Here is a 27877-nt window from a genome sequence, read left to right as displayed (position 1 = left end):
CGACCCTCATCAGCATTGCGAAAGTTGCCTAACCACTCGATGGACCACTCCTGTACGACTGAGAGCTTACACAGACGTATTCCAAAAACATGCATGGCAGGCTGATTGAGCACTCCAAATTGTCCCTAGGTGTGATCGCAGATGGTTGTTTGTCTCTGTGTGCCCTGCGATTGGCTGGCGACCAATTTAGGGTGCCTCTGCCCGAAGACGGCTGGGATAGGCTCCACCGTAATGAGGATAAAGTGGATGGATGGATATTAGAATAGCTTTTCGAGATTTAAATTGGATGAATCTTGGAAACCTTGGAAATCTGGTCAATAAAAATGGACAGAACGAAATAAATGTAACAGTAATCAACGTCACGATGTTGTCAACACCAATTTCCAATTTCTCATTTACAAACAGTGCAAAGAAATTCAATGGTTTTGTGTCAAATAATTGTAAAGTGTCCTTGAGAGTTTGAAAAGTGCTGATAAATAAAATTTAAATTATTATAATTCTAAAACTCTACAATTCTAAAATTCTACTACTTAGAATTATAATACGTAATTACATTTAGAATCTAAATGTAAGCGAGGTCTGATTTTGCTTCACTGCGCACTCGATGATGATCTTGTCCCTGATTGGCTGACGAGCTCATGAATATTTAATCAACCCGGAAGTGAGGCGGTGCTGCTGTTTTGCTGTCGAGTCACCTTTGAGGAGATGGAGGAAAACGAGCCGCGATAATGCTGCAACGGAGCATCATAGATCGGGACACTTAGAAACAAACTGTAGTGTATCGCGAATATTGAACTGTTAACCAGGAGGTTTTTGGGGCAAAAATGATGGAGGAAATCGACAGGTTTCAAGTCCCGCCTGTCGACGGAGAAACGCAACCTTTGGTAAGCGAGCAAGCGCTCATCTTTATGCTAATCGGCCCATTGAAACGATTGCAAACCTTCTTGTCTCGTTTTTATGCGTTTTACGTTTTAGTCCAGATTGCCTTCTATCCGACCTTGAGCATGATCGGAACGTATCTCCGTTTGTATTCGGGATGGGTGAAACTATAACGTCAGATTGATAAACGAATAAGAGCACCGCTGCCAAGTCTCGCCCCTCCTCGGATGAAAAACGAGCGAGTAAACAACGCATTCTCCGCGCATCTGTTTCAACACAATACAAGTCACGTCTTTTCAAACATACAAAATGTGTCGGTGTTGATTTTGAACGCATCTTGCGACCCAACGCGATCACATTTCGTCATTTGATATCGTTTTATTTGGGTGCGACTACACACGATGAGGTGTAGCTCTTCCCTCTGATACTGCAGGCTACTACGCTGTTTTCCATTTTTAAAAATGTCATATGACAAATCGCAGTCATGGGAAATCACGTGTATCTGAGCAATATCCCGTCGAACAGTTATTCCCAACCTTGACTAGGCCAAAATGTCTCCCAAAAAAGAGATCTCCCCTCATCAGTGCCTTCTTACATTTTGTGGAATTTCTCTGCCTGTCACTATATATCACTGATAGACGAACAGAGACATATTATGTTAGTTGTTGTACATAAAAATTACCAGTTAAATGAAACTCTATCATTTGCTGTGGCTCACTGTGTAGAGACACACAAGCCGGACTAAAATTAGACAGTCGTTAAATGACTGCATTTAATGCAGTGAAACCCCCACATAGCCTATTCCTGGTTTGTTTGTTTTTTTTTTCTTCAACATATCCTCAAATATTATCTATAAGGTGAGTTAAGAACAAAGTCCTTTGCTGCCGTCTTCTGGCACCTTTAAACCAATTACAAGGCAGCATCTTTTTCCTCATTTTTACTATTTGCAGTCAGGCATTGACACAGATAGCGGCAGTTTTAGATTATAATCATACACTAAACATAGGTTGTCAGTGTTTTTTTTCCCTGTTTTTTTTCTTTTTCCCAGTGTACTGGTGTAGTCACTTTACATTTCTACAATATCTGATGGTGTTAGTTGTACATATGGCAAGGCCTTTGTAATGCTAAACACTTCATTGTCATTCGGAATGAATCCGCTTCCCATCTGCCACACTCGCACACGTTCACGCACACAAACATACGCTCCTTGTATGTATATCCTCCTGGGTTTTAAGCTGTGTGGGGTGCGTATCATAAGGGTTCGGCAACCTTAAACCACAAGGGGGAAAAAAGAGGGACAAAAACACATTTGTCACTACTTCTATCCTGTGGTGATTTTTTTAAAACTACTATGTGTAAAATAACAGTTGTGTGCTGCATTTCGGAAATCAATGAACTGCTACTGGAGAGGGATCTATTTTATTTGTGCTAGTCACAAAACAATTGTGAATCCAATTTACAAACAAATGAGTACGTCTGTGTAAACTGTGTGTGTGTGTGTGGGGGGGGGGGGGTGCATGAAGGGTTGATGTGTAATCCTCCTTCAATCTCTGTGGATTTGGTGCTGCCTCAGCAGCCTTGTGGCACTGGCGTCAACGGGGAAGGCGGTCAAAGGGAGATCAGGTGAATGAAGCAGATGCATTGGCAGATGATGTCATTTTTGTCTCTAAAGTGGGCGTGGCAAGATATGATGCAATCAATGTGAAAGGCAGAGACAGTAGGTCGGGTTTTATTTTTGATAATTATTATTTAAAAAAAAAGCCTGGTTAGTCTTGAATGTCATCAGTCTGAAGCACATTTTCTGTCATGACATGTCAAAGCAGTATAGTTGCTTTTTTAATTGTTTTGTTGTACATACTACTACTACTACTACTACTACTACTACTACTACTACTACTACAACTACTAATAATAATACTAATACTAATACTACTACTACTAATACTACTACTACTACTAATAATAATAATAATACTACTACTACTACTACTACTACTACTACTACTACTACTACTACTAATAATAATAATAATAAAATATAATAATAATAATAATTAATAATAATAATGCATTTTATTTTCAAGCGCCTTTCAAAGCTCTCAAGGACACTTTACAGTCACAGACAAGCATAGAAAAAAAAACAGATACAATAAAAAAATAAAATACCCCTCACATTGCAGCACTGTGGCTTTCTAATGAGCATAATGTGTAACTCTGTTAGCTGGGCAAGCCAATCACGACCCCTTCTCCCTTTTCTCAATCTGTTGACGCCCCGGCAGCAACAGGAGCCCCCTCTGTTCTCCCACGGCCTCCTCTCCATGTCGTCAGCGCTCACACAGAAAGAACGAGAGCCCGAGGAGTGTATAGGGCGCAGAACACTCGGGTCTATTGATGCTGCACACCACACAGCCATAGTTGTCTTCAGGCAATTAGTGCTGCGGTGTTGGACACGAATCTCATCTAAAGAGAGCTGATTTTGCAGGCTTTATGTCATTCCGGCAATGTTTGTGTTTGTGTCAGCGTGCATCTGAATGTGCTAAAATGGTACAATAAAGCTGAAGAATTTACTTTCCAACCTTTTTTTCCCTAGGATCCGGCAGCCTCTTCCAACACGGAAGCTGACCCTGATGCCAAAGGAGAAACTGTGTCAATAAACTACAAGCCCTCACCGCTGCAAGTCCAAATAGGTATCACCACCTACACGGTCAATGTGATTTTTTTTTTAATCCGACAACTAAAAAAAAAAAATATGTCTGTTATCTGAACCAAAATCTTCCATAATTTGAAGCCTGGAACCGATTAACTGCATTTCTATTCATTTCATTGGCAAAACGTGTCTTGGTTTACAAACTCTGAGTTACAAATAGGTTCATCGAACCAATTACGTTTGTAACTTGACGTACCACTGTACTTATGCACGTTTCTTTCTTAATGGGTACACAAACGGTTGAAGAAGAATGTAATGTAATGAGATGAGATCGCAACCTACCACTTGAAATTATTATGAGGGCCTGGGTGAATGTGGATTTGTTTTTTTTAATCCGACAATTAAAAAAAAAACTTGTGACAAAAAGTTACCGGACACCAGGGCAGATTATTTCAAACACTGGATTCTGTCTGTTATCTGAATCAAAATCTTCCAGTATTTGAAGCCTGGAACCGATTAATCGCATTACCATTCATTTCAATGGTAAAACATGTCTCGGTTTACAAACTATGTGCATGACAAATAGGTTCACCGAACCAATTAAGTTTGTAACTTGAGGTACCACCGTACTAACCTGTAATTCAGACAGAATAGCATTCTGTCAGCCTTTAAGTTCTTCCTTCTAACTACAAAACAACATTTACTGATTCATGTGAAAGTATACTACTATCTTCAGCATTGAAGCAACAAAATTCCAGACCGATGTCATGATTTTAAAAAATTCTCTTACGCTCGATAACCATGAACCCATTTGCTACAAGCGGCATCGCCGTTCATTGTCATGTTTACTTTCGACGAACTCCCCATCCTGTGGTTGCTCAGAGAAACAGAGAGATCTTGCCAGGAAGGGATCCGTGAAGAATGGCACCGTGGGGAGTCCTGTCAATCAACAACCTAAGAAGAATGCTCGGACAAGGTAACAACTTCCTTTCCGTAGCCGCCTTGAGCTCCATTCAGTCCGGCATATCGCGCATCCAGCCTTTTTGAGGGACGTCATCTGACTTTGTAATGCTAAAAAAGAGATGACAGCAACAAAGACGTGGCTTTGGCTTTGTTTGGGTTCCCTGTGAGTAAATGCCGAGTGCGGAGTCGGCGTCTAAAGCTGGTGTAATAACCCACACTATTGACAAGTGCCTCTGTCTCATCCCGCTCCCTCGTGGATTAGTGGGAATACAGTAAAGTCTCGTTATATCGATATCGGATATATCGATAGTCCCGGTTATATCGATATTTTTTCGGACTCCCTTGAATATCGATATAACGAGACTTTACTGTATATGAAAGGCTCCGAGGCAGACTGATCGTCTTTGATTCCTGGATTCTGAGGGGGTTACAGATGTACCTCACTTTTTCCTTGAGAGTTTTGAAAGACGCTTATAAATGAAATGTATTATTTATTATTATTTTTCCCTTTTTTGTGTATGTTCAACTCAACTGAATTGAATGACCCAGATGGAATAAATCACAGGTGTCAAAGTCAAGGCCCGGGGGTTAAATATGGCCCGCCACGTCATTTTATTTGGCCCACGAAAGCAAATCATACTTGTGAAATTCCATGATGCTTGCTGAAGACTGAATCAAAATTTGAAATGATTCCATGTAAACCACAAAGAATCATTATTTTTTTACTTCAAATTTGAAAACTAAGTGTTCATTAATTTGTTGTGCGCTCTCTATGTAATATGTGGAGGAGATGAACCATTCTAATGGCTTCCCCAAATTCATAACAGCCCTTGAGAGGAAACCGTAACTGTAGCCCTCGGTAAAAAAATGAGTTTGACGCCCTTGGAATAAAAAGAAAAAGAAAATAAAATAAAAAATAACAATAAAAATAAAAGAAAATAAAAATAAAAAAATAAAAATAATAAGAAAAATAATAAGAAAAAAAAAATAAAAATAAGAAAAAATAAAAATAAAAAAAAAAAAATAAAAAGTAAAAAAAAAATAAAAAAAAATAAAATTACAAATACAAATACAAATAAATAATACAAATAAATAATACAAATAATAAAATTAAAATTAAAATTAAAATACATTTCATTCATAAGTGCCTTTTTTTGCGTGGGTGAGCAGCGGCAGCCATTCACGTCAGCGTTCACTCTACCCGGAATAAAAGCATTCTTACACATAAAAGGAAACGTTTATCACACGTCATTCTTTGCACTTTTCCTTTTGACTTTCTGAGCATTGTTTTTGTTAAAAGGCTGTTCTGACCAACAAACCTCCTCTTTGATTGTGTGCAGGTTGGTGGTACCAAATAAAGGCTACTCCTCTTTAGACCAGAGCCCAGATGAGAAGCCACTCGTGGCACTGGATACCGACAGGTATGCGTATATTACTCAGTGAAAATAATTTCACATCGCAATGAATGCTTATGTAATCCTAAATGTCAATATTCTGTGGGTCCTGCAATTTGAGTGAAAATGACAAAAACCCTGGCACTGGAGTGGAGACATTTTTGTACATCGTCTGGCAGTGAATGAGTTAAGCTGCGTTTGTCTGTTGTCTTGCAGCGATGACGACTTCGACATGTCCAGGTACTCATCATCGGGATACTCCTCGGCCGAGGTGAGATGTCTGAGGGACCAGGTATCTATACACGCATTTTATTGACGTTCACGTAGTAGTGTTAGCCGCATCATTTTGGTGAACGAACACCAAAAAAAAAAATCATCAAATCCCATCGTCCCTTCAGCCCCACCCGACGAGTCGTAGACCGACCCCGATGAGTCGTACCCCAGTTGGCTGCATGGGGAAGAAGGCGGGCGGTGGTGGGATGCATCGCATTTGACGACCACTCTTGCTTTCCCGTTCACCGCACATTGTGACGTTTAAAGGACAACCGACGCCTCTGGACAAGTTGTGTCCGTAATTTGTAAAATCACTTCAAATGACTTCTACTGAGCGTTTTTTACAAAGATTCCACCGCATGTAGCTATATTTTACATTTTAAGACTCGCGCTGAATGTTCAGGAAGTCTTGTTTTCGAGTTGATGACGATGCCTTAAGTGACGTCACGGATGGAACGCCCCTGACCGAGAAAGCGACACACAATGCATTTTGCGGTACTTTGTTTGGTCTGAAAACTTTGATCCGTGTTGATGGCGAAATTAGAAGGAAAACACATAAATAACGCGATGGTGAATCGTTTGTTGTGTGTTGCACCAAGACTACTATTTGATATTCGCTTACACAAATTCCCAGCAAATATGCCAATTTCCAACGGAGCTTTGGCGCCATCTTGTGCATTTTCTGGGACACTACATTGCTGTCATTGATGGCTCGAATTGATACGGAAGGACTCCTTTAATCGATGCAAACATTTATGCTTTCCTCTTCAGAACTATTTGAATCATATTCATAACTGGATGAGTAACAAGAAAGCATCTTCTCCGAATCTGAAGCCATTGTTTTGATTCTAGAGCAAGGCAGGACGTCTTGGCGTGACGTCACGAACAAGGGGGCGGGACCTTCTGAAAATGAAACTTTCTGAGGTCATTTTAAAGTCGTTTTGGGACACTAAGTCATTTTTATTGGTGTTTTGCATTTGACTAAAAATATCATACTGCGTGTTTTGGGTATTTTAGATGCGACAAAACGTTTTTCTGATGTCAGTTAGGAAACCAAAAAATGGCGTCGGTTGTCCTTTAAAGCTCCCATTGCGCATTTCTGTATCACGGCACCAGATTGCTTTCCTTTGTTTTGATCAACGTGGCTGACCTCCTCATTCTTCCCCCTTGCAGCAAATCAACCAGGACCTCAACATCCAGCTCCTAAAGGACGGCTACCGACTGGATGAGATTCCAGACGACGAGGATCTGGATCTGATCCCGCCCAAAGCCGTCAACCCCACCTGCATGTGCTGCCAAGCTCCTCCTTCCACAGCCTGTCAGATCCAGTAGCACCTACCCCACCACCCTCCTCTTTACACAAGAAAAAAACATCATAACACAGAGGCCACAACGAGTGGGTTAAACAGTTTGCACACCTTTAGAAGCAGAAGAAGATGGAAAAAAATGTTGAAGATGGAGGTAGGTAACACCAATGGTTCTTGTGCACGTTCCTCCTATGGTTGGATGTGTGCACCTTCTGCCTTGTATGGTGAACTCGGGCTGCAAAAAGGAACATTTAGGACTTCTTCACTTTTTTTTTTTGTTGCTCACATGGACAATACAGGACTGTTGATTAGAAAGCGTTGGACAAAAGATTAAATAAAGACCTCTTATGGAGCTAAGGAGTTATTTTTTTCTGCTTCTGGTAAAAAAAAAATAGAATTGGTGCGGTTCTACACCGCCCATCTGCTTTGTCTTCGTTTACTGTGTGTGTTGGTTTGTGTGGAGGATGACGTAGCCATTGGACTTCTCACCATAAAGCACTAAAGGTAGTTAAAAAAAATAGTTTTCAAATATAACGTCTGTTTCATAATTGCGATAAAAAAAAAAAAATTGCAGTTTGCATGTTTGCCTGTTTAAACTGCCAAAAGGCCAACTTGTGCAGATGATGGCTGATCAACCTACAGTGGAACCTCGGTTCTCGACCATAATCCGTTCCAGAACCCTGTTCGAAAAGTGATTTGTTCGAACACCAAAATCATTTTTCCCATTACAACTAATGTAAATCGTTTTAATCCGTTCCAACACCCTGAATGTTTACCTTTTTTGTATTTTATACATTATTTTATGCATGAAATTGCATATTAAAATGCTGACCAACACATAAAAAGCAATGTATATCTCAGAAAATGTTAAGCAAAATGGCAAAGACACAAATAACATAAACATAAATGTAACCCAGGCTAATCGTACGTTCGCGTTATCGTAATCTTCCGTACGAAAGAACTCCGATTTTTGTTCGAACTACGAAGCAAGAATTTCTCGAATTTTTTGTTCGGACTCCGATTTGTTGGAACTGTGAGTCTTTCGAAAAGCGAGGTTCCACTGTATACGATTGTTTTTTTTTTTCTGAGGAGCCATTTGTAAGAAATGGCAGCAAAAACGTTTGTTAGCTAGCGACGACCCAGGTGTCGTGATGAAGTGAAAATCTTTAGCAAGAGGCGCTACAAAAATGCTATACTGTCATCTCGGAAACATCGGCATTAATGCATGCACGCTCGTGTGGGCTATGGGTGCATGCAACAGCCTTCACAAAACTCTGAAGCTCCAAAAAAATGGGTCATATTTTGCAAAGGGAATGTTTTTGTCTGGCAGCCATGATAGGTTGTTTATTTATGATAACAGTCATAGTGTCGAGAGAATCTGAGCAAATAATATGTAAGTTACATTAGTTTTTGTACCAGAAGCGACTAATTTCTCGTGAAAACTTTACTGGATTAGAAAGTGTTCCATGTGCAATTTGTTGTATTTGCTGTGAATTTTGACTTAATTTAAAACAATTTTGGTGGCCACATTTTTCGGACTTTTTTTTATTTGAAGTTCTTTCATTTTATTTAAAATGTGATTTTGTTGTTTTTGTACATATGCCACCTGATAGATTGTATATTTTAGACAAATATTCATAACACCCGCCATAACTTTTTATTGTCACTGCCATTCACCTTTTTTTTTTGGTGTCCATACAGTTGCTTTGTGTTTACGACACAATTAGCACTCCAGTGAGGTCATTTCCCAGTATGTGCTTAGCACGACTGTGTACATTTTTTTCAGATAAAAATGACACGAAAAGACCAAGGCTTCCAAGTTCCTCCAAAAAAAAAAAAACAATCATTTTTGTTCCACTTGTTGTGTGCCAACAATGAGCTATTAACTCATTCACTGCCATTCACAAATTTATTCGGGAATTGAAAATATGACGTAGAGCGTCATTCCCCAATTAGTTCATTTTTTTTGTTTGGTTGCCGATAATGCGCTGGCGAGACCACTTCCACAAGAGGGCATCATTTCCCTTTTTTCCATGTTAGCACTTTGTTCCAGCTTCAGCTGTTGTTAAATCATTAGAAAACCAATATGTATGTATTGTATTGTACTTATTTTGGACAGCCGCCCTCATTTCAGGCTCATATAACTCCAGATGAAAGAAGAGAGTCTAAGGCAGGGGTGTCAAAGTCATTTTTTGCCGCGGGCCACATTGTAGTTATGGTTTCCTCTCGAGGGCCGTTATGAATTATGAACCCATTAGAATGTTTAAATCCCTTCAAATATTACATATAGAGCACACTGCAAATTAATGAATAACTCGTTTTCAAATCTGAAGTCAAGAATAATGACTTTTATTGTGGTTGACATCCAAAAATATGAAATTTTGGCTCAGATTTTAGCAATCATCATGGAATTTAACAAGTTTGATTTGCTTTCGCGGGCTGAAAAAAAATGATGTGGTGGCCGGATTTGGCCCGCGGGCCTTGACTTTGACACCTGTGCTTTAAGGTTTCTTACGCCGCATTGAATGTTTATGTAGTCCTAAAACTCAATATTCTGTGGATCGTGGAATTTGAGTGAAAATGACAAAAACCCTGGCACTTGAGTCATCACATTTTTGCACATCGTCTGGCAGTGAATGAGTTAATTAGCTGTTATAATGTGTGCATATGTAACATACCAGTGACAAAAATACGGCAAACATTAAGACTATATAAACAATGTGTCAACAATGCTTAATTAATTCTGACTGTTTTGTCTGTAACAATTGCATCATCACACATTTATTTTCAGGTGTACATTTTTATTTTTTTTTCCAACTCAACGTCTGTTTAGTTTTATTTGTCAGATGCTTATTATGATGACTGTAAAATGGTTCCAGTCAGACTTCACAGTGTTCAAGTTCTGTGTAAAGTGCATAATGTCGCCCCACCCCTCACCCAAAAATAAATAAAAGCTATCTGAAGTGGTTTTGTCACTTGTTAATATCATGATAAAAATAGTATATGAAATGCCACCTATGCAGATTTGTCCGCTACACTTTGTACCCCTGTTGCGATTCATCATTTCCTCTCACTGGTGGAAAAACACAACTCGGATAGCTCAACTTTTTCACAAAATCTGAAGGGATTGGCCAAACGACAGTGAAATGTGAACGAGATGAATGAGGAGCAAAATACTGTCCTACGTGTCCATGTTGGGAGGGTTGGGTTTTTGGTGATTAGCCAGGAGCTGATCCCTTTGGGAGCAGATGGCGAATTGTGGGCTTACCTCCACTTCTGAAGTCCGAGGAGATAGTTTGGACTGTATTGAGTAGGATAGGAGAGCGCTCATGTTTTCGAAGACTTTAACGATTTCATGAGAAAGGTGAGGGACGTTTCCAAAGGTTTATTTTGCATCCGTGTGAGGCAGGCCATAATTTTGATTGCTTGATTGATTGATTCGTTTATGTATGTACGTATGTATGTATGTATGTATGTATGTATGTATGTATGTATGTATGTATGTATGTATGTATGTATGTAGGTATGTATGTAGGTATGTAGGTAGGTAGGTAGGTATACATGTATTTATATAATTTATTTATACATGTATTTATTTATTAATGTATTTATACATGTATTTATTTATTAATGTGTTTCTTTATTTATGTGTTTATTTAGTAAATTAGTTATGTCTATTTGTTATTTATGTATTTGTGTATTTTTTTATTTATTCAGCCTGATGCTTTATTTTATTTTTATTTATTTATTTTGTTTATTCATTATTTATTTATTCATTTATTTATTTATATATTTATCTTGATGCTGTATTTATTTATTTGTTTATTTGTTTAGTTTATTAATTATTTATTAATTAGTTTATTTTTATCCCGATGCTGTATTTATTTATTTATTTAAATATTTATTCATTTATTTATTTTGTTTATTCATTATTTATTCATTTATTTATGTTTTTAGCCTGATGCTTTATTTATTTATTTGTTTATTCATTATTTATGTATTCATTTATTATTTATGTATTCAGCCTGATGCAGTATTTATTTATTTATTTATCTTCATTTATGTATTTATGTATTCATTTGTTTTTATTTTTTTTTCTGTATTTATTTATTTATTTATTTATTTATTTATTTTCTGTATTTATCTATTTATTTGTTTTATTGATCTATCAATGTGCATTTAATATATGCAGCCCGGCCGGCATCCTGCCTCGTTGACATCATGCTCCTCCAAGACTTGCGCTTTGCAGTCATCGCGTTCCTGCTCAGTGTCACCCGTGTGCACGGCTCCAATCTCTTTGCGACATCCTCCTACGAGTTCACCGCATATAGGATGCAGCAATACAACCTGGAAAAACAAAATTATGGTAAACTCAGTGTGTTACACCACTATTTTCTCTACCCTTGGCTCTGTGCGATAATGATTTTGCTGCATGTTTAGGTTGCCGAGGCGCCATCGTGGTGGCTGAGGCCCGAGCTGCCGATGAGCCAGTGTTGACCCGCCGCTGCGTCGTTATGAGGGTGGCTGACTTTACCATCAAATCATACACTGAGGCTCAGAGAGAAAATGCCGCCGCCGTTCTGATACTACTGCCCCAAAATACGTCGAGTATTTTACCCGAAGAAATTCAGGTAAACGGGGACGGACGGACAATACCCACAACAATTGAGGGTAGTTGACTTTGGGGTAAAATTCCTGGGTGAATTTAAAATGGGTTGTAATACTTATAGGTGAACTTGATTTGAAGAGGCCCACATATGAAATAGAAATAAAACACATTTACATTAAAGGACAACCGACACCACTTTTTTGTTCCCTAACTGACATCAGAAAAACGTTTTATAGCATCTAAAATACCCAAAACACGCAGGCTGATATTTTTAGTCAAATGCAAAACACCAATAAAAATGAGTTAGTGTCCAAAAACTACTTCAAATTGAACCCGGAAGTGGCCATTTTCAGAAGGTCCCGCCCCCTTGTTCGTGGTGTCACGCCAAGACGTCTTGCCTTACTCGAGAATCAAAACAATGGCGGCAGTTACTCATCCAGTTATGAATATGATTCAAATAGTTCTGAAGAGGAAAGCGTAAATGTTTGCAATCGATTAAAGAAGTTATTCCGTGTCATTTTGAGGCATCTGGACAGCAATGTAGCACCCAGAAAATGCACAAGATGGCGCCAAAGCTCCGTTGGAAATGGGCTGATTTGTCTGCTGGGAATTTGTGTCAGCGAATATCAAATAGTAGTTTTGGTGCAACACACAACGATTCACCATCGCCTTATGTATGTGTTTTCCTTGTAATTTCGCCATCAACACGGATCAACACCAAGTTTTCCGACCAAACAAAGTACTGCAAAATGCATTGTGTGTCGCTTTCTTGGTCAGGGGCGTTCCCTCCGTGACGTAACGTCAGGAATCGTCACCAACTCAAAAACAAGACTTTCTGAATATTCAGTGGGAGTCTTAAAACGTAAAATATAACGATATGCCGTGGAATCTTTGTAAAATATGCTCAGTACAAGTCATTTGAAGCGGTTTTACAAATTATGGACACAACTTGTCCAGAACCGTTGGTTGTCCTTTAGGCTCATTGCTAAAGGAGAGCAAATAGTGCAAACGGTACGACACTCAAACACACAACAGGTGGACTTCAAGATTAAACTCATCTGTAATCTTGGCCGAAAGCTGAATGCTGTTATTTGTTCTCCTGCTACAATGACAATTTGTTCAGGAAAGTGCAATTATTTTGTCCCTCCCAGTCCTTCATGATGAGCGAGAATCAAGCCTTGAGGACGGAGACTCTCATGCCAGTTTACGTGGCCCCCGAGGATGAACAGCTGCTCCACATGTATGAGGAGGTGAAGAAGGCCGCCTCTGCACGGACGTCATCGATATTCATTCGAGGTGACGGACAAAGTGAAACATACTGATGATAAATTCACTTCCCGTGACATGACTTTTTATGTTTTTAATCCGCTACAGTCTTTCGAAGTATGGTCACAGCAACAGCCTTTCAGATTTTAGTCACCAATAATCTCCCAATTAAGGCTACAACAGACACGACGCTCGTTACACTGGAAGTAAGTTTATTTTATTATTTTTCTTTTATTTTTTTTTTCCTGTGTTGTCTGATATATAGTCACATAAAACTGGGTTTGTGTATTTGAGGGAGTGCTTCTTGGAGGTGGTGAGGACATACCCACCATTGTGGTCACTGCCCACTATGATTCATATGGACTGGCACCAGTGAGTTGAACGACAATGAACATACACACAGTGTTTGAAATAACGTCTACCCGGAAGCCCGGAGCGTGCAACTTTCACAACGTCTCGGCCCTCGTGACCGACAACTTCTTCGAGAAAAAAAATAGAAAGATTCTTTTCAAATCAAACGTTTGTTTTATTCAATAAAGCAAAAGGTACAAGCAAACCGCTACAAGCCACGTGGACTCCTCTTTCTCAGCGCCTTTCAAAACATTCAAGTGCACTTTACAGTCACGGTATAGTCCGAAGCACGAAACAGGCTTATGATTGGGTGGCGTGTCGAGTATGCAAATTGCCAAACGAATGTTCATTTGGTAATTTGCATACTTGGCACGGCAGCCAATCAGAAGCCTGTTTCGTGCTTCGGACTATACCGTGACTGTAAAGTGTACTTGAGAGTTTTGAAAAATGCTTAGAAAGAGAAGTCCACGTGGCTTTTAGCAGACAACGCAACGCAAACATTGCATTGTGCGCCATTACGACAAACGACAACTGGAGCAAAATCTTCAGCAAGGGATATTTACCATAAATTAAGAAAGGGAGCATTCGTGGTAGTTACTTCCTTAATTAAAAGAAATCCTTTAGACTTCGCAACAATGTTTTATTTTTTGCGATTAGTCGTCTTATTGTGTTTCAAGTTGTGAAAAATGGGGCAGGCAACTTTATGTTCGGGCAGGCAACTTTTCAGAGTTTTCTGCCCTGGTGTCCGCTAACTTTTTGTCATGAGTTTCAGACACTGATTCACATGTTGACAAAATCAAGCAATGACACTGTGTGTGTGTGTGTGTGTGTATCACACAGTGGTTGTCCTATGGTGCTGACTCCAATGGAAGTGGCGTCATCATCTTGCTCGAATTGGCACGCCTCTTCCAAATGCTTTATCGAAACCCAAGCACCAGACCACGGTAAGTTATAGGCAGTTAGCAAGTTTGAATTCAGTGGATTTTAGAGCAAGGCCTTCAGTAGTGCTACGTCTGAATCAATCCAGACTGAAAAAAGTGTGGTGTGATTTACTACGCGTCCAGTAGAGGGTGCCGATAGCAAGGACATAACAACCGGTAGATTTGTAACCTTGGTAACAAATGATGGCTGAAATGTGATTGGTTAAAGGCTTAACTCTCATATTATGTTGAAAAAGCAAAATCACATTGATTATGTTTGTGGGTCATTTTTTCCTGTACGTAAAGATCCACACAAAACTAGTAATAGGTGACATCAGCAACAACTGTTTCTGAGATGTTATAAACATACTTGAAAAGAGAAACAACATATTTTCTATCTCATTGGGATGTTTTTGAACTGTTTTGAAGAAAGGAAAAAGAAAGGATATGCAGTGTTTTAGTCAACACAAAAATGGAAATGGGTAAAATTGACCCCTTAACATAAGATGAGGGTTTAAATATGGAACACACATCTGGAAACAGGACGACAGGGCAACGAAAGAAAGCTGAAAGACAATTTGGAATTCTTTCATAAAAATTCATGGACAAAATATAATTAACATTCAGATATTTTTAGGCCAGTAGAGAAGGCCTTGCAGGCCCTGACGGTCCACGACTGGTTAAATTCAACATTCAATTGTACTCCCTTTCTTGATGTTAATCAATTAGATACAATTTAATGTTCTCCCTGACTGGAGGAGGAAAACAAAATTTTCTCGGCACTAAGAAGTGGCTTGAAGAGAACCTGGATCATGCTGGTGAGTTCTGGTTAAACTTTCAACCCCCTGCTGTGAGTGCTCCGACTACTGTGGCGCAATCAGAAGACGCACTACTAATTGCTTTTTATTTCGAATGTGTTTTTCTTACCAGAATCAAGCCTCTTACATGACAATGTGGCATTTGTGCTGTGTTTGGACACATTGGCCAATGGTGATGAGCTGTACATGCACGTGTCCCGTCCACCTAAATCGGACACTCCCATGTATGCGTTCATTCAACATTTGGACGAGGTAAATATAATTACAAGGTAATTCCAATGTTAAAATAAAATAAAGTTTACCATATATTACATCACCGCTTTAAAATGTATCCGGCACGGTTCGCGAGGTGGTGATGGTGGTTGCGGATCCCAAAAAAGCAGGCAGGAGGGAGCAGCAGGTTGTATTTGACAAATTGTATTAAAATAAAGTCAGCCGGAACAAAATCTAAAACATCAAAGTCATCCGAACAGAAAAGTACAAAGTATCAAAGAAAACCATGAGTAGAAATCTGCCAAGATGAAACAAACCTGACAGCGTGCAGCAAACACATACAATGACCTGACACGGAATGGTTGTGCCGGGAGTCCTTTTAACTGCCACTGATTGAAACGACCAACACCTGTGCAGCTGCAGACGGGGCCGACGGCGCTATCCGTTGGTCGCCAACCAGATCGTGACAGTATCTTTTGAAAAAGGGTGTAGAATGGAAATAGGTGTGGATTTTGCATGTTCTCCCTAGGCTTGGTTCTTTTTTCCGGGTTCTCCACATTGCAAAATGCGCATGGGAGGCCAATTGAACACCCAAAATTGTCCCTACGTGTGAGTGAGTGTGAACGCGAATGGTTGTTTGGCAATGTGTACCCTGCGATTGGCTGGCACCTGGTTCAGGGTGTCCCCCACCTACAGTACAGCTGGGTTAGGCTCCACCAGCCCCCACACCCCATGTGAGGATGAATCAGATCGGAAAATGGATGGATAGATAAATAATATTTCCCAAGCTAATAAATAATCATCCTGTCCTCTTATCACAGGTGGTTTTCTCCAGATTCCCTTGGATAAAGACACAAATGGTCCATAAGAAGATCAACCTGATGGAGTCAACAATCGCCTGGGAGCACGAGCGCTACAGCCTGCGCAGGATACCAGCATTCACTCTATCTCACGTGGATGACCCCAAATCCGAACTACGGGGTTCCTTGCTTGACACTGTGTAGGTAGTTGGTTCTGTTTATGTTCATTTTGAGCGGCGATGTATTTGTAGTGAGACAACGAACTGTCAATATTTTATTTTGGACTGGAGCCTATTTGTTCATATAACTTTCTGCTGTATTCAAGGCAACACTGCAATGTTTCCAATTTCAACAGTAAAGTCAGGAAGAGCAGAAAAGTCCTTTGACTAAAAATACAATTTCTCATGGAAAAGTCAAGTCAAATTAGTCCATGAGTCCAACCACGGCATTCCGATTCAACTTGCAATGAATTACATGAGCAGAAAACAAGAAAAATCTACCTGTTTTTATTCATCTCAGTGGCGGCCATTTTGTCCCCAGCTCAAAATGACATCACACTGCTTAAAAGCTCAAGGTCTGTCACAAATCATCTCTTTTCATGCTTACATCATATGATGTTCACCACCTGAGTCTGTTGGCATTGTGATATAAATTTCAGTGGACGCAAGTGGCAATTGGGTTCAGATACTGTATTCCTCTGCCTCCTGCTCAAAATCAGCTGGTTTACGCTCCAGTTTGCCTATGCTAATGCTTTTGTAAAAATCCCATTGTCTTATATTTTGTTTTTTTCTTAATGTGTCCGAACAGTTCCCAAGTGGACTTCCAGAAAATTAAGCGAAATGGTATCATCATAGCAGAAGCGCTGGCACGGTACATGTATCATTTTACCGACAAGGTGAGGTAATTTATGCTAGCCAAAAGTGGTTTCATTGTTTGAACATTATTTCAATATTCTTCACATCCATTTTAATCTCCATGTAGTAATTAGTACACGTTTTTGTACATGAGTTGGACACCAGGGATACTAGGATCACTAGTATAACTAAATTAAGAGTGGCCATGTTGATGCTTGCCGTGTGTGATGCAGCACACTAATTTACAAGACTGCGAGTCCTCTTCTGCCAACTTTATTCAATAAAACAACCGGGTTATGTTTCACCTGTTGTCCATTTGTTATAGAATGGAGATAAATATAGAAATGGAGACCATAAAATCCAAACTATTAATGTAGTTTTCTGATCTTATTTTTAGAACTCGATGCAAGATGTTCGGCTCTTCCAAGGCCGTTTGGTAAGCGTCTCATTCAAATCGGAACGAATTGCTGGCCTCTAGTGTTCAAGTACTGACATTACATACTATAGTTTTATTTATGTATTTATGTATTTATTTATTTATTTATTTATTTATTTATTTATTTGTGTATTTCGTTTATATTTATGTATTTATTTATTTACTTACTGATTTCATGACTTACTTACTTACGTACTTACAGGGATAGCCTTTTAGTGCCTGAACAATCTATATTCCATTTTTATTTTGTTACTGCAGGACTTCCACGACAGTCGAATAGTGAGTCTCATGTCCTTCCTGACTTCAGTCCCCCGTGCCACGCAGCTGATGGATAAAGAGCCTGCTCACATCCTGCTCATCAACTCGCTGGAGCATGAATTCAAACAATACTTGCAGCAAGTCCACAGGCACACTTTTAGACAGGACAAAAGGTAACAGGAGTGTGTAAAAAAAATGATCTCTAATGTGCTGAGCTGCACTGACGCTTGCATTTTGATTCGGTGTCACTTTGTCCACAAAGGGATCCTGATGTTACATTTTTTGATCAAATGAGCCAGTCAGTAGTGATGTACAGGTACAAACGTTTTTTTACTCTTTCTCAAAAAAAAAAAAAAAAAAAAAAAAACAAGAAAAAAAAAAAGCTAAAAAACTGTTCCCGGTACTTCTTTCTTTCAGGGTGAAACCCGCTGCTTTTGATCTGTTCCTGGGTGGCTGCATCATGGCGTATTTGGGCATTGTTTACTATGCAATACAGGTATGCTCACATTTGAGCTCTTTCTCTTGTTTCTATTTATTATTGTATTGTATTGTATTGTATTGTATTGTATTGTATTGTATTGTGACTGTAAAGTGTCCTTGAGAGCTTTGAAAGGCGCTTAAAAGAAAATGTATCATTATTATTATTATTATTTTATTTCACATAGTCAGATATTGTGTACAAAAACACATTGCGTAGAACACTGCGGGGTCATGACATCAGGCCCGGTACAATAAGATTCAAGACAAGAACTGTACTCTGGGTTCTGTCTCTAGTATCTACAGTACATATTTTAATTGTTTGATGCTTGGAGGTCGACAATTATAATAAATGGTGAACCCCTCATGTCTTCATAGAGATTGCATTTTTTATATTGGAGCTCATTGTTTGTGCATAATATAGCTATTGAACATGTTTGTGGAGCCTTATATTTTCTTTCTCTTTTCTCCTGCAGAACTTTGACCATCTCTACACAAAACTAAAGGCAGCAGTAAAACCCAAGCACCACTGAAAAGACAGGATGTTTGTGGTTTACGGAAGTAAATTTTCATTGTCATTTATGGAAAAGACACTTTTTGTTGATCATACCAATCAGCAAAGGCAACGGTTTGACTAAGATGATGATGTCTGTCAAACAACACTTGGACTTTGTCAAGTTGAGTGAATGGATTGATTATTGATTATGCTGACAATTTAGTAACAAGAGGAATTGTGGTGTGTTATCAGAATAAGGATGACTGAAGGAAAAAAAAGGCGCTCAAAGGGCAAAATGGTTCGTTTCGCACTTTAGGTTGTAATGCTTTGCATTGATAAAACCAAAATGTCTCTGTAAGTGGTCCACTAAATCGTCATGCTAAGCACTCAAGCATAATCCATCAATAACTGCTTCAAAATTATTATTTTAATCAAAGTAACATGTTCCACGATGATTTTGACTAGTTTGATTGTGCTTGATGTTATGGCTTTTTAAAGTGAACGATTAAATATTAAATATTATTTAAAAAACATGACAATTCAGCTTCATGATAGATTATTAGCTTGACAAAAATAAATTACACAATATTGGAACTACGTGAAAGTTTAAATTTGTATTTAAATAATAATCAACGAAGTACAGTACTGTAAAGTAATCATACGTATTTCAATGGAATCGAATCATGTTTAAACTACATCTCCCATGATTCAACGCGCGGGGACAAGGCGGATTCGCAACATGTCTTGAAACTTTTCAGTTTTTTTGCTCTGTGGACTCAATTTGGGAGTTGAGTGCAACAACAAATCGACCCCGGTTCCTTTCTGCATGGTACGGTAGGAGAAAAAAGTTTAGATGATGTCTATTATGAGCCTGTGAATACGCTGGGATTGTCGCTGGCTCTTTGCACGAGTTTTAGTGCTTGTTTGCCTCGGTAATGTTTGGCACATTGCCTTCAATTTATGCACACTCAAATAACGTTCGCCGTGACTAACAAGATTGAGACCTTGTAAATGTGCTGCGTCCAGTATTTTTCTATTTACAAAATCCGTGTTCGTTTTTAATAATAATTTAAAAAATCCATTATCGCGATGACGTCAGCCTTCTTGTGCATGTCCAGTTATATTTCTCACAAGCTTGCGTTGTGATTCCATCAGCAAGTTTTTTTTTGTTTTGTTATCATTGTCACAATCGCTGGCGATGCAGATGTCGATTTTTTTTTCTCACACTGCAAAACTCGTCCAGAATAGGACGAATAACTGTCAAAGACTTAATCAGAGCGACTGATTTTGACGCAAACGACTTGAGGAGCAAAATGAAAAAATCGTGTGTCTTTTGTGTGAAACAAAATCAGTCAATGGAAAGATATGGTTATGGACGTTCATTTCAAGAACCTAATAAATCAATGTTGGATTGGATTGGATTTATCTTTATTAGTGCAGCGGCAAAGTTATGAAAGGAAGATGAAAGGAATGCTGAAGATGTTTGACAGACGAGTGATTTAATCATTGATTGACCGAAGCGTTTTTCCTTGCTCGGTGAACCATGATTTTGAGTGTTGAGAAAATCGTGTTACAGTGAAAAATAAATATAAAATGAAACCAAAATATTGGTAATCAATGTCGTGTTTGGTTGTCATCCGTTTTGAGGGGTTAGACTGTTGGACTGTTGACCTGCAACTGCTTTCTGACACAACGCATCATATCTCGCTCTGAAATGCCTTGAAAGTTTTGAGATTTCATTCTACTATGTATGTACAAATTCAAGTCACCGTGGTGCAAAGTAGCTCCAGGAATTAACCAAGCCTGCTTCATGTGTCACAGGAAAATAAATGACCTTTACTATTTTTTTTGTATGCTTTATTTTTGCAAAGCATAGAGTGAATGTAATTCATTCTAGTTTTGTCCCACCTATCCAAAGCACGTTTTCCCATAAGTGACTTTCAAAAAAATCATTTTGTTTCTGATTTAATTCATACTTCTTTGTCATCGCCGCCCATTCTTTCTGCATGTGTAGTTTGCATAGCGGTACCTGCATTTTGCGCATGTCCACATGCGGGTTTGTGCAGGTGTTCTGTACATCTAAACATTTGTATTGGATGAGGGTGGCAAATCTTATGCAAGCAGTATTTGTAATTGCTGAGACCTACAAAAAACAAAAAAACAAAAACAAAGCCGCACAGTTTGTCCATTACACATTTACATTTTTTTGGTGGTTAATCTTGCATCCAGCTTTGGTACGGCAGCTGGAGAAGAACAAGCTCGAAGCGCAAAGATTAATTATTGATGGCTTTATCTTATCACTCCTGTTGCTTTGGAGAAAATCCATACGGAGAGTGGTTAAACACAGAATCAGTCATTTCGATTGGTCATCACAAGTAAGGGGCATTAGAGAGCACCAGCTTACCAGGTACCTTTTATCTGATATGCATTTGGAATCCACATTTAATACCTTCCGTATCAGTGTTCCAAAATATTCACGCAAAATGCAAATGTGTGTCTTTTCTTCTATATATTTTTTTCTCTCTCCCAAGGTTGGAAATTGGCCAAAAGAAGTCAGTTTACTTCCAGCTTTGCTTTTGTTTTGCTTGATGAAGCAGAAGGTTCAGGATGCTTTTTTTCTCTGCCTCCTGAAGCGGCTCTTAAGCCAATTCCCCCCGCTCCTCTCCTTTCCGCTTCTACTTCCTCACATACAAATGACTTAAATTGAACTTGTATGTTTGAAATTCAGCAGGGAAAGTCTATCTTATCCTTTCTTGGGTTATTGAGGGGTAGATTTGTTGTTTGGATCTCAAAACATTCCTTTTAAGTTGACGGCATCTTTGTGCAGTGAAATCACTTCGTGTATCAATAAAGATTATGCACGATGCTGTTGGGAATGTAACAGAGGCTTAATGTTGACAAAATTCTGATTATTATTTTGAACTGAGTCATTGGGAATAAATGTGTTTTTTTTTGTGATTAATTGTTGAATTTTTGGTGAGTCATATCTATCCATTTTCCTATCTAGCTATCTATCTCGCTAGCTAGCTATCTATCCATTTTCCTAACTAGCTATCTCGCTAGCTAGCTATCTATCCATTTTCCTATCTAGCTATCTAGCTCGCTAGTGAGATAGATAGCTAGATAGGAAAATGGATAGATATGACTCACCAAAAATCCAACAATTTAATCTTGATAGCTAGCTAGGTAGATACACATGTGCTAGCTAGCTATTCGTGCTATGTGCGCTAGGTAGCTATCTGCGCTAGCTGGATGTCTGTGCTAGCTAGTTATCTGTGCAACTTAAACATTATTCCAAAGGAGAATTTAATGTTTTAAATTCCTATTGGTCGCAATGTGAAAATGTTATGTCGAAGGTCCCGTTGGGAATTAATGTGGGGCTTTTCGGTTAAAAAAAAAAAACAACAACAAACAATTGGAATGAGAAAACGAAAAGACATGTGTGAATTTTTAAAATATGTTGTAATTAGATTGAAGTAAATCACCTGATATATGTGGTAGATGCTTCTTTAATAATACCGAATCTTTCTGTTATCACAGACAAAAAAACGGAGCGAAACCTTGAGAGCAATTCCATGATCCATCGGGGACGAAGCCAAAGATTTGTCCAGTGACCATCACAAGTCATGTACCAGGTCGTACCCGGAGGAGCTGGTGGCACAATAACAGATGTTATTCCCAAGCAGAAGCACAGCAAAGACACCAGACCCTTAGTCGGGGCTGGTGTTCTTGGCCTGATGCTGGTGATTGCAGCGGTATCCGCATGGTCGTACTACATCGCTTCACTCCGAAAAGCTGAGCTGCTCAAGACTCAGCTCCTGGATCTAAATAAAGATGGTTACATTATCCGCAACCAGGCAGGAGCTATTGTGTTCCGAATGGATTTTAGGTGAGTCGCTTCTGACTGACTTTGGGTTAATGCAAACTATTAAATAATAGTTTTCAGGATGAGGATGACAACAAAGTGTTTATGAAATATATTTGCATTTAATGGGAAAAAATATTTTCTCTGTCTACATCACAGTGTCGAGGTGAAGCGTTCAATTCCGGCTTTGGTCGTCCTGGGTGGAATTTGCATACACTCCCCGTGCTAATGTAGCTTTTCTCCAGGTACTCTGGTTTCCTCCCACATTCCAAAAACATGCATGGCAGGCTGATTGAACACTCCAAATTGTCCTGAGGCGTGATGGTGATCGCCAATGGTTGTCTGTGTGGCTTGTGATTGATCCAGTTCAGGGTGTACCCACGACCCCCCTACTGTCTGAAGACCCTTGTGAGGAAAAGCGGGTTAGAAAATGCATGGCAGGATGGACGGCTAACTTTAAAAACTGTTTTTTGAAATAATTTTGTTCGTAGCCTTGTTGATTGCAGAGCGCCGATGCGTAAGTGGAACAGTTGCGGCTTGGAATTGAAGCGGATTTTCATAGGACAGGAGATGTGAGAATATCTATTTTCGTCAATGGATGCTCCAGCTTCATGTTTGCTTTCAACATTTAGCTTGTAGCAGATGTGCACATTCCACCATGACGTCCCTGGTCCACTAGTGAAAATGACGCTTTGGTCCTCTCCTCTTTCATTTAAAACTGCTTCATACAACAAAGAGGGCGCAGAAAGTGCTCAAGATTGAATGACAGTCTGTGTATTATGTGTTGTGTCACATTATTTGTTATTTTGTTTTTTGACTAAGATGGCGCTGCGAGAGTGGCTGCCTTTACAGCAGCTCTGTATTTTGTTTTTTCTACTTCTTCCTTTCATCTTCCTTTCATGACTTTGCTGCGGTGAAATGTACATTTCTCCATTGCAAGACTAATAAAGGCTACCAATCCAATCCATTTCAGCGGCTGTTCATTGTTGGGATTTTAATCTATTGTTAATAAGGTCGTCTCTGGACCACGCTATCTTTTATAAATCACAAATGTGTTGATCTGTTGGCAGGTCAGGGACATTGGATTTGGACTCGTGCACGAAAGAAGGTGAACTTCTTAGCTGCGGACGCACCACCGATCGAAGCCTCAACTTTTTCATTGAGACGGTTCGTCCCAAAGACACGGTACAGTGCTACCGTGTACGTTGGGAGGAGCTGGTTCCCGACATTTCCGTCGCGCATGCTATGACGTACAAGTTTGCCCACTGGTATGGCGGTGCGGTGTCAGCTATTCAGCACTGGCCGATATCCATCTCGGGACAGCAATCGCCAAAACCGTTCGTCACGAGTGACATCTACTCCAATCGCAACGAGTTTGGAGGAATCCTGGAGAGCTATTGGCTTTCATCTAATGCGACGGCTATTAAAATTAATAATTCCGTCCCGTTCCATTTGGGCTGGAATGACACAGAGAAGACTATGTATTTCCAAGCGCGGTACAATGACAGTCCCTTCAAGCCAAACCCGGGTGAGGCGCCGTGCGCTGAACTTAGCTACCGCGTATGCGTTGGCTTGGACGTGACATCCATCCACAAGTACATGGTTCGGCGGTACTTCAACAAACCCAACAAAGTTCCCGCCCAAGCCATGTTCCAGCACCCCGTTTGGTCCACGTGGGCGCTTCACAAGACTGATATTAATCAAGAAAAAGTTTTGACGTACGCTGCCAACATCCGCAAGTACAACTTTAACTGCAGTCACCTGGAGCTGGACGACCGCTACACACCCCGCTATGGAGAATTTGAGTTTGACCCCATCAAGTTCCCCAATGCTTCAACCATGTTTCAGAAACTTAAATCAGACGGATTCCTTGTGTCCCTCTGGATTCACCCTTTCGTGAACTACAACTCTGAAAACTTCCACATGTGTGTGGAGAAGGGCTTGTTTGTGCGGGAGCCTACAGGCCAGCTGCCTTCGTTGGTCCGCTGGTGGAACGGTATCGGCGGAATTGTGGACTTCACTAATCCAGACGCTCGCGAATGGTTCGCCTCCCAGCTCCGTTCCCTCCGTTCCAGATACGGAGTGTCTTCGTTCAAATTTGACGCAGGCGAGACCAACTATTTGCCCTGGAAGTTCAGTACCAGAACTCCCATTCGGGATCCGAGTTTTTTCACCAGGCGCTACACCGAGATGGCCATTCCGTACAATGACCGAGCGGAGCTAAGGAGTGGATACCAATCTCAAAACATATCGTGCTTCTTCAGGCCTATCGATCGGGACTCTGTTTGGGGCTACGAGTTGGGGCTTAAATCGCTTATCCCTACGGTGCTTACCATCAGCATTTTGGGGTATCAGTTCATTCTACCGGACATGATCGGCGGGAACGCCTATCTCAATCGCACCGATGGAAATCAGGCTTTACCTGACCGTGAACTATACATCCGTTGGTTAGAGCTATCGGCGTTCATGCCCACAATGCAATTTTCTATCCCTCCTTGGGCATACGACAATGAGGTTGTGGAAATCGCCCGCAAATATACCGCCCTCCATCAGAGTATCGTCGCCCCGCGGGTTTTGGAGCTGGCCGGTGAGGTGCTGGACACGGGTGACCCGATTATACGGCCCTTGTGGTGGATTGCCACGGGTGATGAGACCGCCTATAAAATCGACTCGCAGTTTCTGATCGGAGATGATCTCATGGTGGCGCCCGTTTTAGAACCCGGGAAGCAAGAGCGGGATATTTACCTTCCAGCTGGTCGCTGGAAAAGTTATAAAGGAGAGAGGTTTGATATCAAAGAACCATTGCACCTCACGGATTATCCAGTCGACCTGGATGAAATTGCCTACTTTCTTTGGGCGTAGAAATGTGATTTGATGTTTTTTGATCACAACTTGTGGTAAAAACAAACAAAAAAAGGGCCCAATTCAAATTGAAATGATATCTCAGAGATACTCAAAATTTTACCCAAGAGCCTTAAATTGTTCCTTAGTTGATGACTCAACATGCGACTGTGCTAGAAATTATGAAAACACCACTGCATGTTTTATTTATTTGTAAAGGTTCTGAATGTGTACCGCATTTTCCAGTGTATAAGGCACACCTAAAAGCCTTGATTTTCTTCAAAAGATGACCCTGCGCCTTATATGCAGGTGCGCCTTATACATGAAGTCATATTGAGCCACAACAGGTAGTGCAACTACTATCAGCAGCCACTGACTCAATTTTCCCTCTGTAGAAGTCATGCATAATCCCAGCCTCTACTGTAACGCCTTATAATGTGGTGTGCCTTATATTTGGAAAACTTTGATATATTCATATATTATATTTTGAAAAGTCTTTTCACTCACTTATAGACCGATGCACCTTATATATTGAAAAGCTTTGACTATACGCCATTCATTGGTGGTGCACCTTATACTTTGGTGCGTCTTATACACCGGAAAATACAGTAGTCGTTTGCAGTGACAGCCACAAAAGAACAATTTTACAAAATAGCGTAAATAAATTTAATACAGCTCAAAATTTTTAACATTTGTTTGACTGTCACAATAGTTCCAAATTAGGTACAGTCACAGCACATACAGTTACTATGAAAGTCTTGAAAATTTTAAATTTTGGGTACTTAGCATCTTACACGCTTTCTCGGGTAAATGTTCGCTCAGGCTCATTTTGTTTTTCTTTTTTGAATTTTTGAAAAATTTTATCTTATTGTTTATCAAATCATGATGACTCAATAAAGGATGGTTTAATATCTCTGAGCGAATGCGCGTTTTCCATTAACTTGAAATGAGCAGATATTAATTTGTACTGTTTGCTTTTCACAAGTTGCATTGCCTCTAATCTTATTGGATTGATTTATTGAGTCATGCACAACACAGACACAACAGCCTTAAATGCCACAAAAACACGTTTTGAGCTGATATTTATCGCAAAGATGCTTAAAAATTCATTTTTATCTAATGACATAATTTATTAATATTTATGAAGTGTAGTGCATGCAATGTTGTACATGTTCAGTCGTGATGTTTTTTGTTTCCGATGAAGAATGATTATTGTTCCCCTCCCCTAAACTTTCTAAAGGTGTCAAAGTCATCTTTTGCCGCAGGCCAAATTGTAATTACGGTTTCCTCTCGAGGGCCGCTATGAATTTGGGGAAGCCATAAGAATGTTTAATCCCTTCCACATAAATGTATTACATTTAGAGCGCACAACAAATTCACGAATAACTAGTTTTCTGTAACATTTGTTTGACTGTCACAATAGTTCCAAATTAGGTACAGTCACAGCACAGTCATTAACTTATGGTTTACATCGGACAATTTGACATTTTGATTGGGACTTTAGCAAACATCATGGAATTTCACACGTTAGATTTGCGGCCCGAATAAAATGATGTGCCGGGCCAGATTTGGCCCTCGGGCCTTGACTTTGACGCCTGTGTTCCCAGTCAAGTTTTACCCAGACTACCTCCACAAATGTGCCTTGTTATTGTTATATAGATGTTTGTTATTTATCCTGTCTGCTTTCTACTCACGCAGACTGGACTTTTGACATATCGCTTACACATTCACCTCTGTGTGTACCTCTGACATAGTTCCATCCAAACAGCGCTGCCTATATATAGCAGTTCTCACCCAGTTGCTATTTCTGTCGCAGACACTCGAGCTTCATGTCAAAAATCGTCTTGGGTCGAATGTTGCTTTGCTTTTTGAAGCTGGCACATAGTAATTTGTGAGGGATCGTGATGACCGATTTTTTTTTTTTGAGTGTATGCAATATGTTTTTGTTTTTGGTTGAATGCAATAAAACCGGTTTCAACTCTCGTCTGTCCCGCAGTTTATTTTCATTCAAGGGAGTTTATCTTCGCATGCAATTTCATGAAGGCATTAATCTTGGTGAACACTTTTTTAAATAATACGTTACATATTTTGGGCTCACGGAAAGAAAAAGAAACAAAACCGAATTTTAGGTCAATTAAAAGGACTAAAAGGACTGTTTAAAATAAAAGGAACATTTAGAGATGTGCAATGTACAAAGTATGAAAAATTGT

General features: G+C 39.6%; 3 protein-coding genes across 6 annotated transcripts; all 3 read left to right on the top strand.

Moving 5' to 3' along the window:
• Positions 1 to 620: 620 nt before the first annotated feature.
• On the top strand, positions 621 to 10430 carry fam219aa (family with sequence similarity 219 member Aa). 2 transcript variants are annotated; one of them, XM_089009356.1, is made up of 6 exons: positions 621 to 884; positions 3470 to 3566; positions 4409 to 4502; positions 5830 to 5910; positions 6100 to 6175; positions 7330 to 10430. In XM_089009356.1, exons 1-6 carry the CDS (start codon positions 825 to 827, stop codon positions 7486 to 7488), a joined length of 567 nt encoding a protein of 188 aa, XP_088865482.1. In that variant the 5' UTR covers positions 621 to 824; the 3' UTR covers positions 7489 to 10430. The 2 variants fall into 2 exon arrangements, with proteins under 2 accessions (XP_088865482.1, XP_088865483.1); XM_089009357.1 differs by having other exon boundaries at positions 645 to 884; positions 6100 to 6154.
• Positions 10431 to 10720: 290 nt separating this feature from the next.
• On the top strand, positions 10721 to 19078 carry LOC148889958 (BOS complex subunit ncln). The gene is made up of 16 exons (XM_089009355.1): positions 10721 to 10827; positions 11656 to 11829; positions 11904 to 12094; positions 13224 to 13368; positions 13447 to 13544; positions 13633 to 13710; positions 14530 to 14633; positions 15339 to 15427; positions 15540 to 15679; positions 16462 to 16640; positions 17248 to 17335; positions 17692 to 17730; positions 17989 to 18161; positions 18251 to 18304; positions 18406 to 18484; positions 18942 to 19078. The coding sequence occupies exons 2-16, from the start codon at positions 11685 to 11687 to the stop codon at positions 18996 to 18998; spliced, it is 1659 nt and encodes a 552-aa protein (XP_088865481.1). The 5' UTR covers positions 10721 to 10827; positions 11656 to 11684; the 3' UTR covers positions 18999 to 19078.
• Positions 19079 to 19676: 598 nt separating this feature from the next.
• Positions 19677 to 27650, top strand: myorg (myogenesis regulating glycosidase). 3 transcript variants are annotated; one of them, XM_089009352.1, is made up of 3 exons: positions 19677 to 19790; positions 22502 to 22850; positions 23897 to 27650. In XM_089009352.1, exons 2-3 carry the CDS (start codon positions 22588 to 22590, stop codon positions 25686 to 25688), a joined length of 2055 nt encoding a protein of 684 aa, XP_088865478.1. In that variant the 5' UTR covers positions 19677 to 19790; positions 22502 to 22587; the 3' UTR covers positions 25689 to 27650. The 3 variants fall into 3 exon arrangements, with proteins under 3 accessions (XP_088865478.1, XP_088865479.1, XP_088865480.1); XM_089009353.1 differs by having other exon boundaries at positions 19692 to 19795; XM_089009354.1 differs by lacking the exon at positions 19677 to 19790 and adding an exon at positions 21348 to 21368.
• The last annotated feature ends 227 nt before the right edge of the window (positions 27651 to 27877 follow it).

Source organism: Hippocampus bargibanti, linkage group LG12, assembly GCF_051943395.1.
Source record: "Hippocampus bargibanti isolate YZ-2025 linkage group LG12, ASM5194339v1, whole genome shotgun sequence".
Classification (NCBI taxonomy): domain Eukaryota; kingdom Metazoa; phylum Chordata; class Actinopteri; order Syngnathiformes; family Syngnathidae; genus Hippocampus; species Hippocampus bargibanti.
Note: the sequence above shows the minus strand (reverse complement) of the source record. Positions and strands in the feature narration are given on the sequence as shown.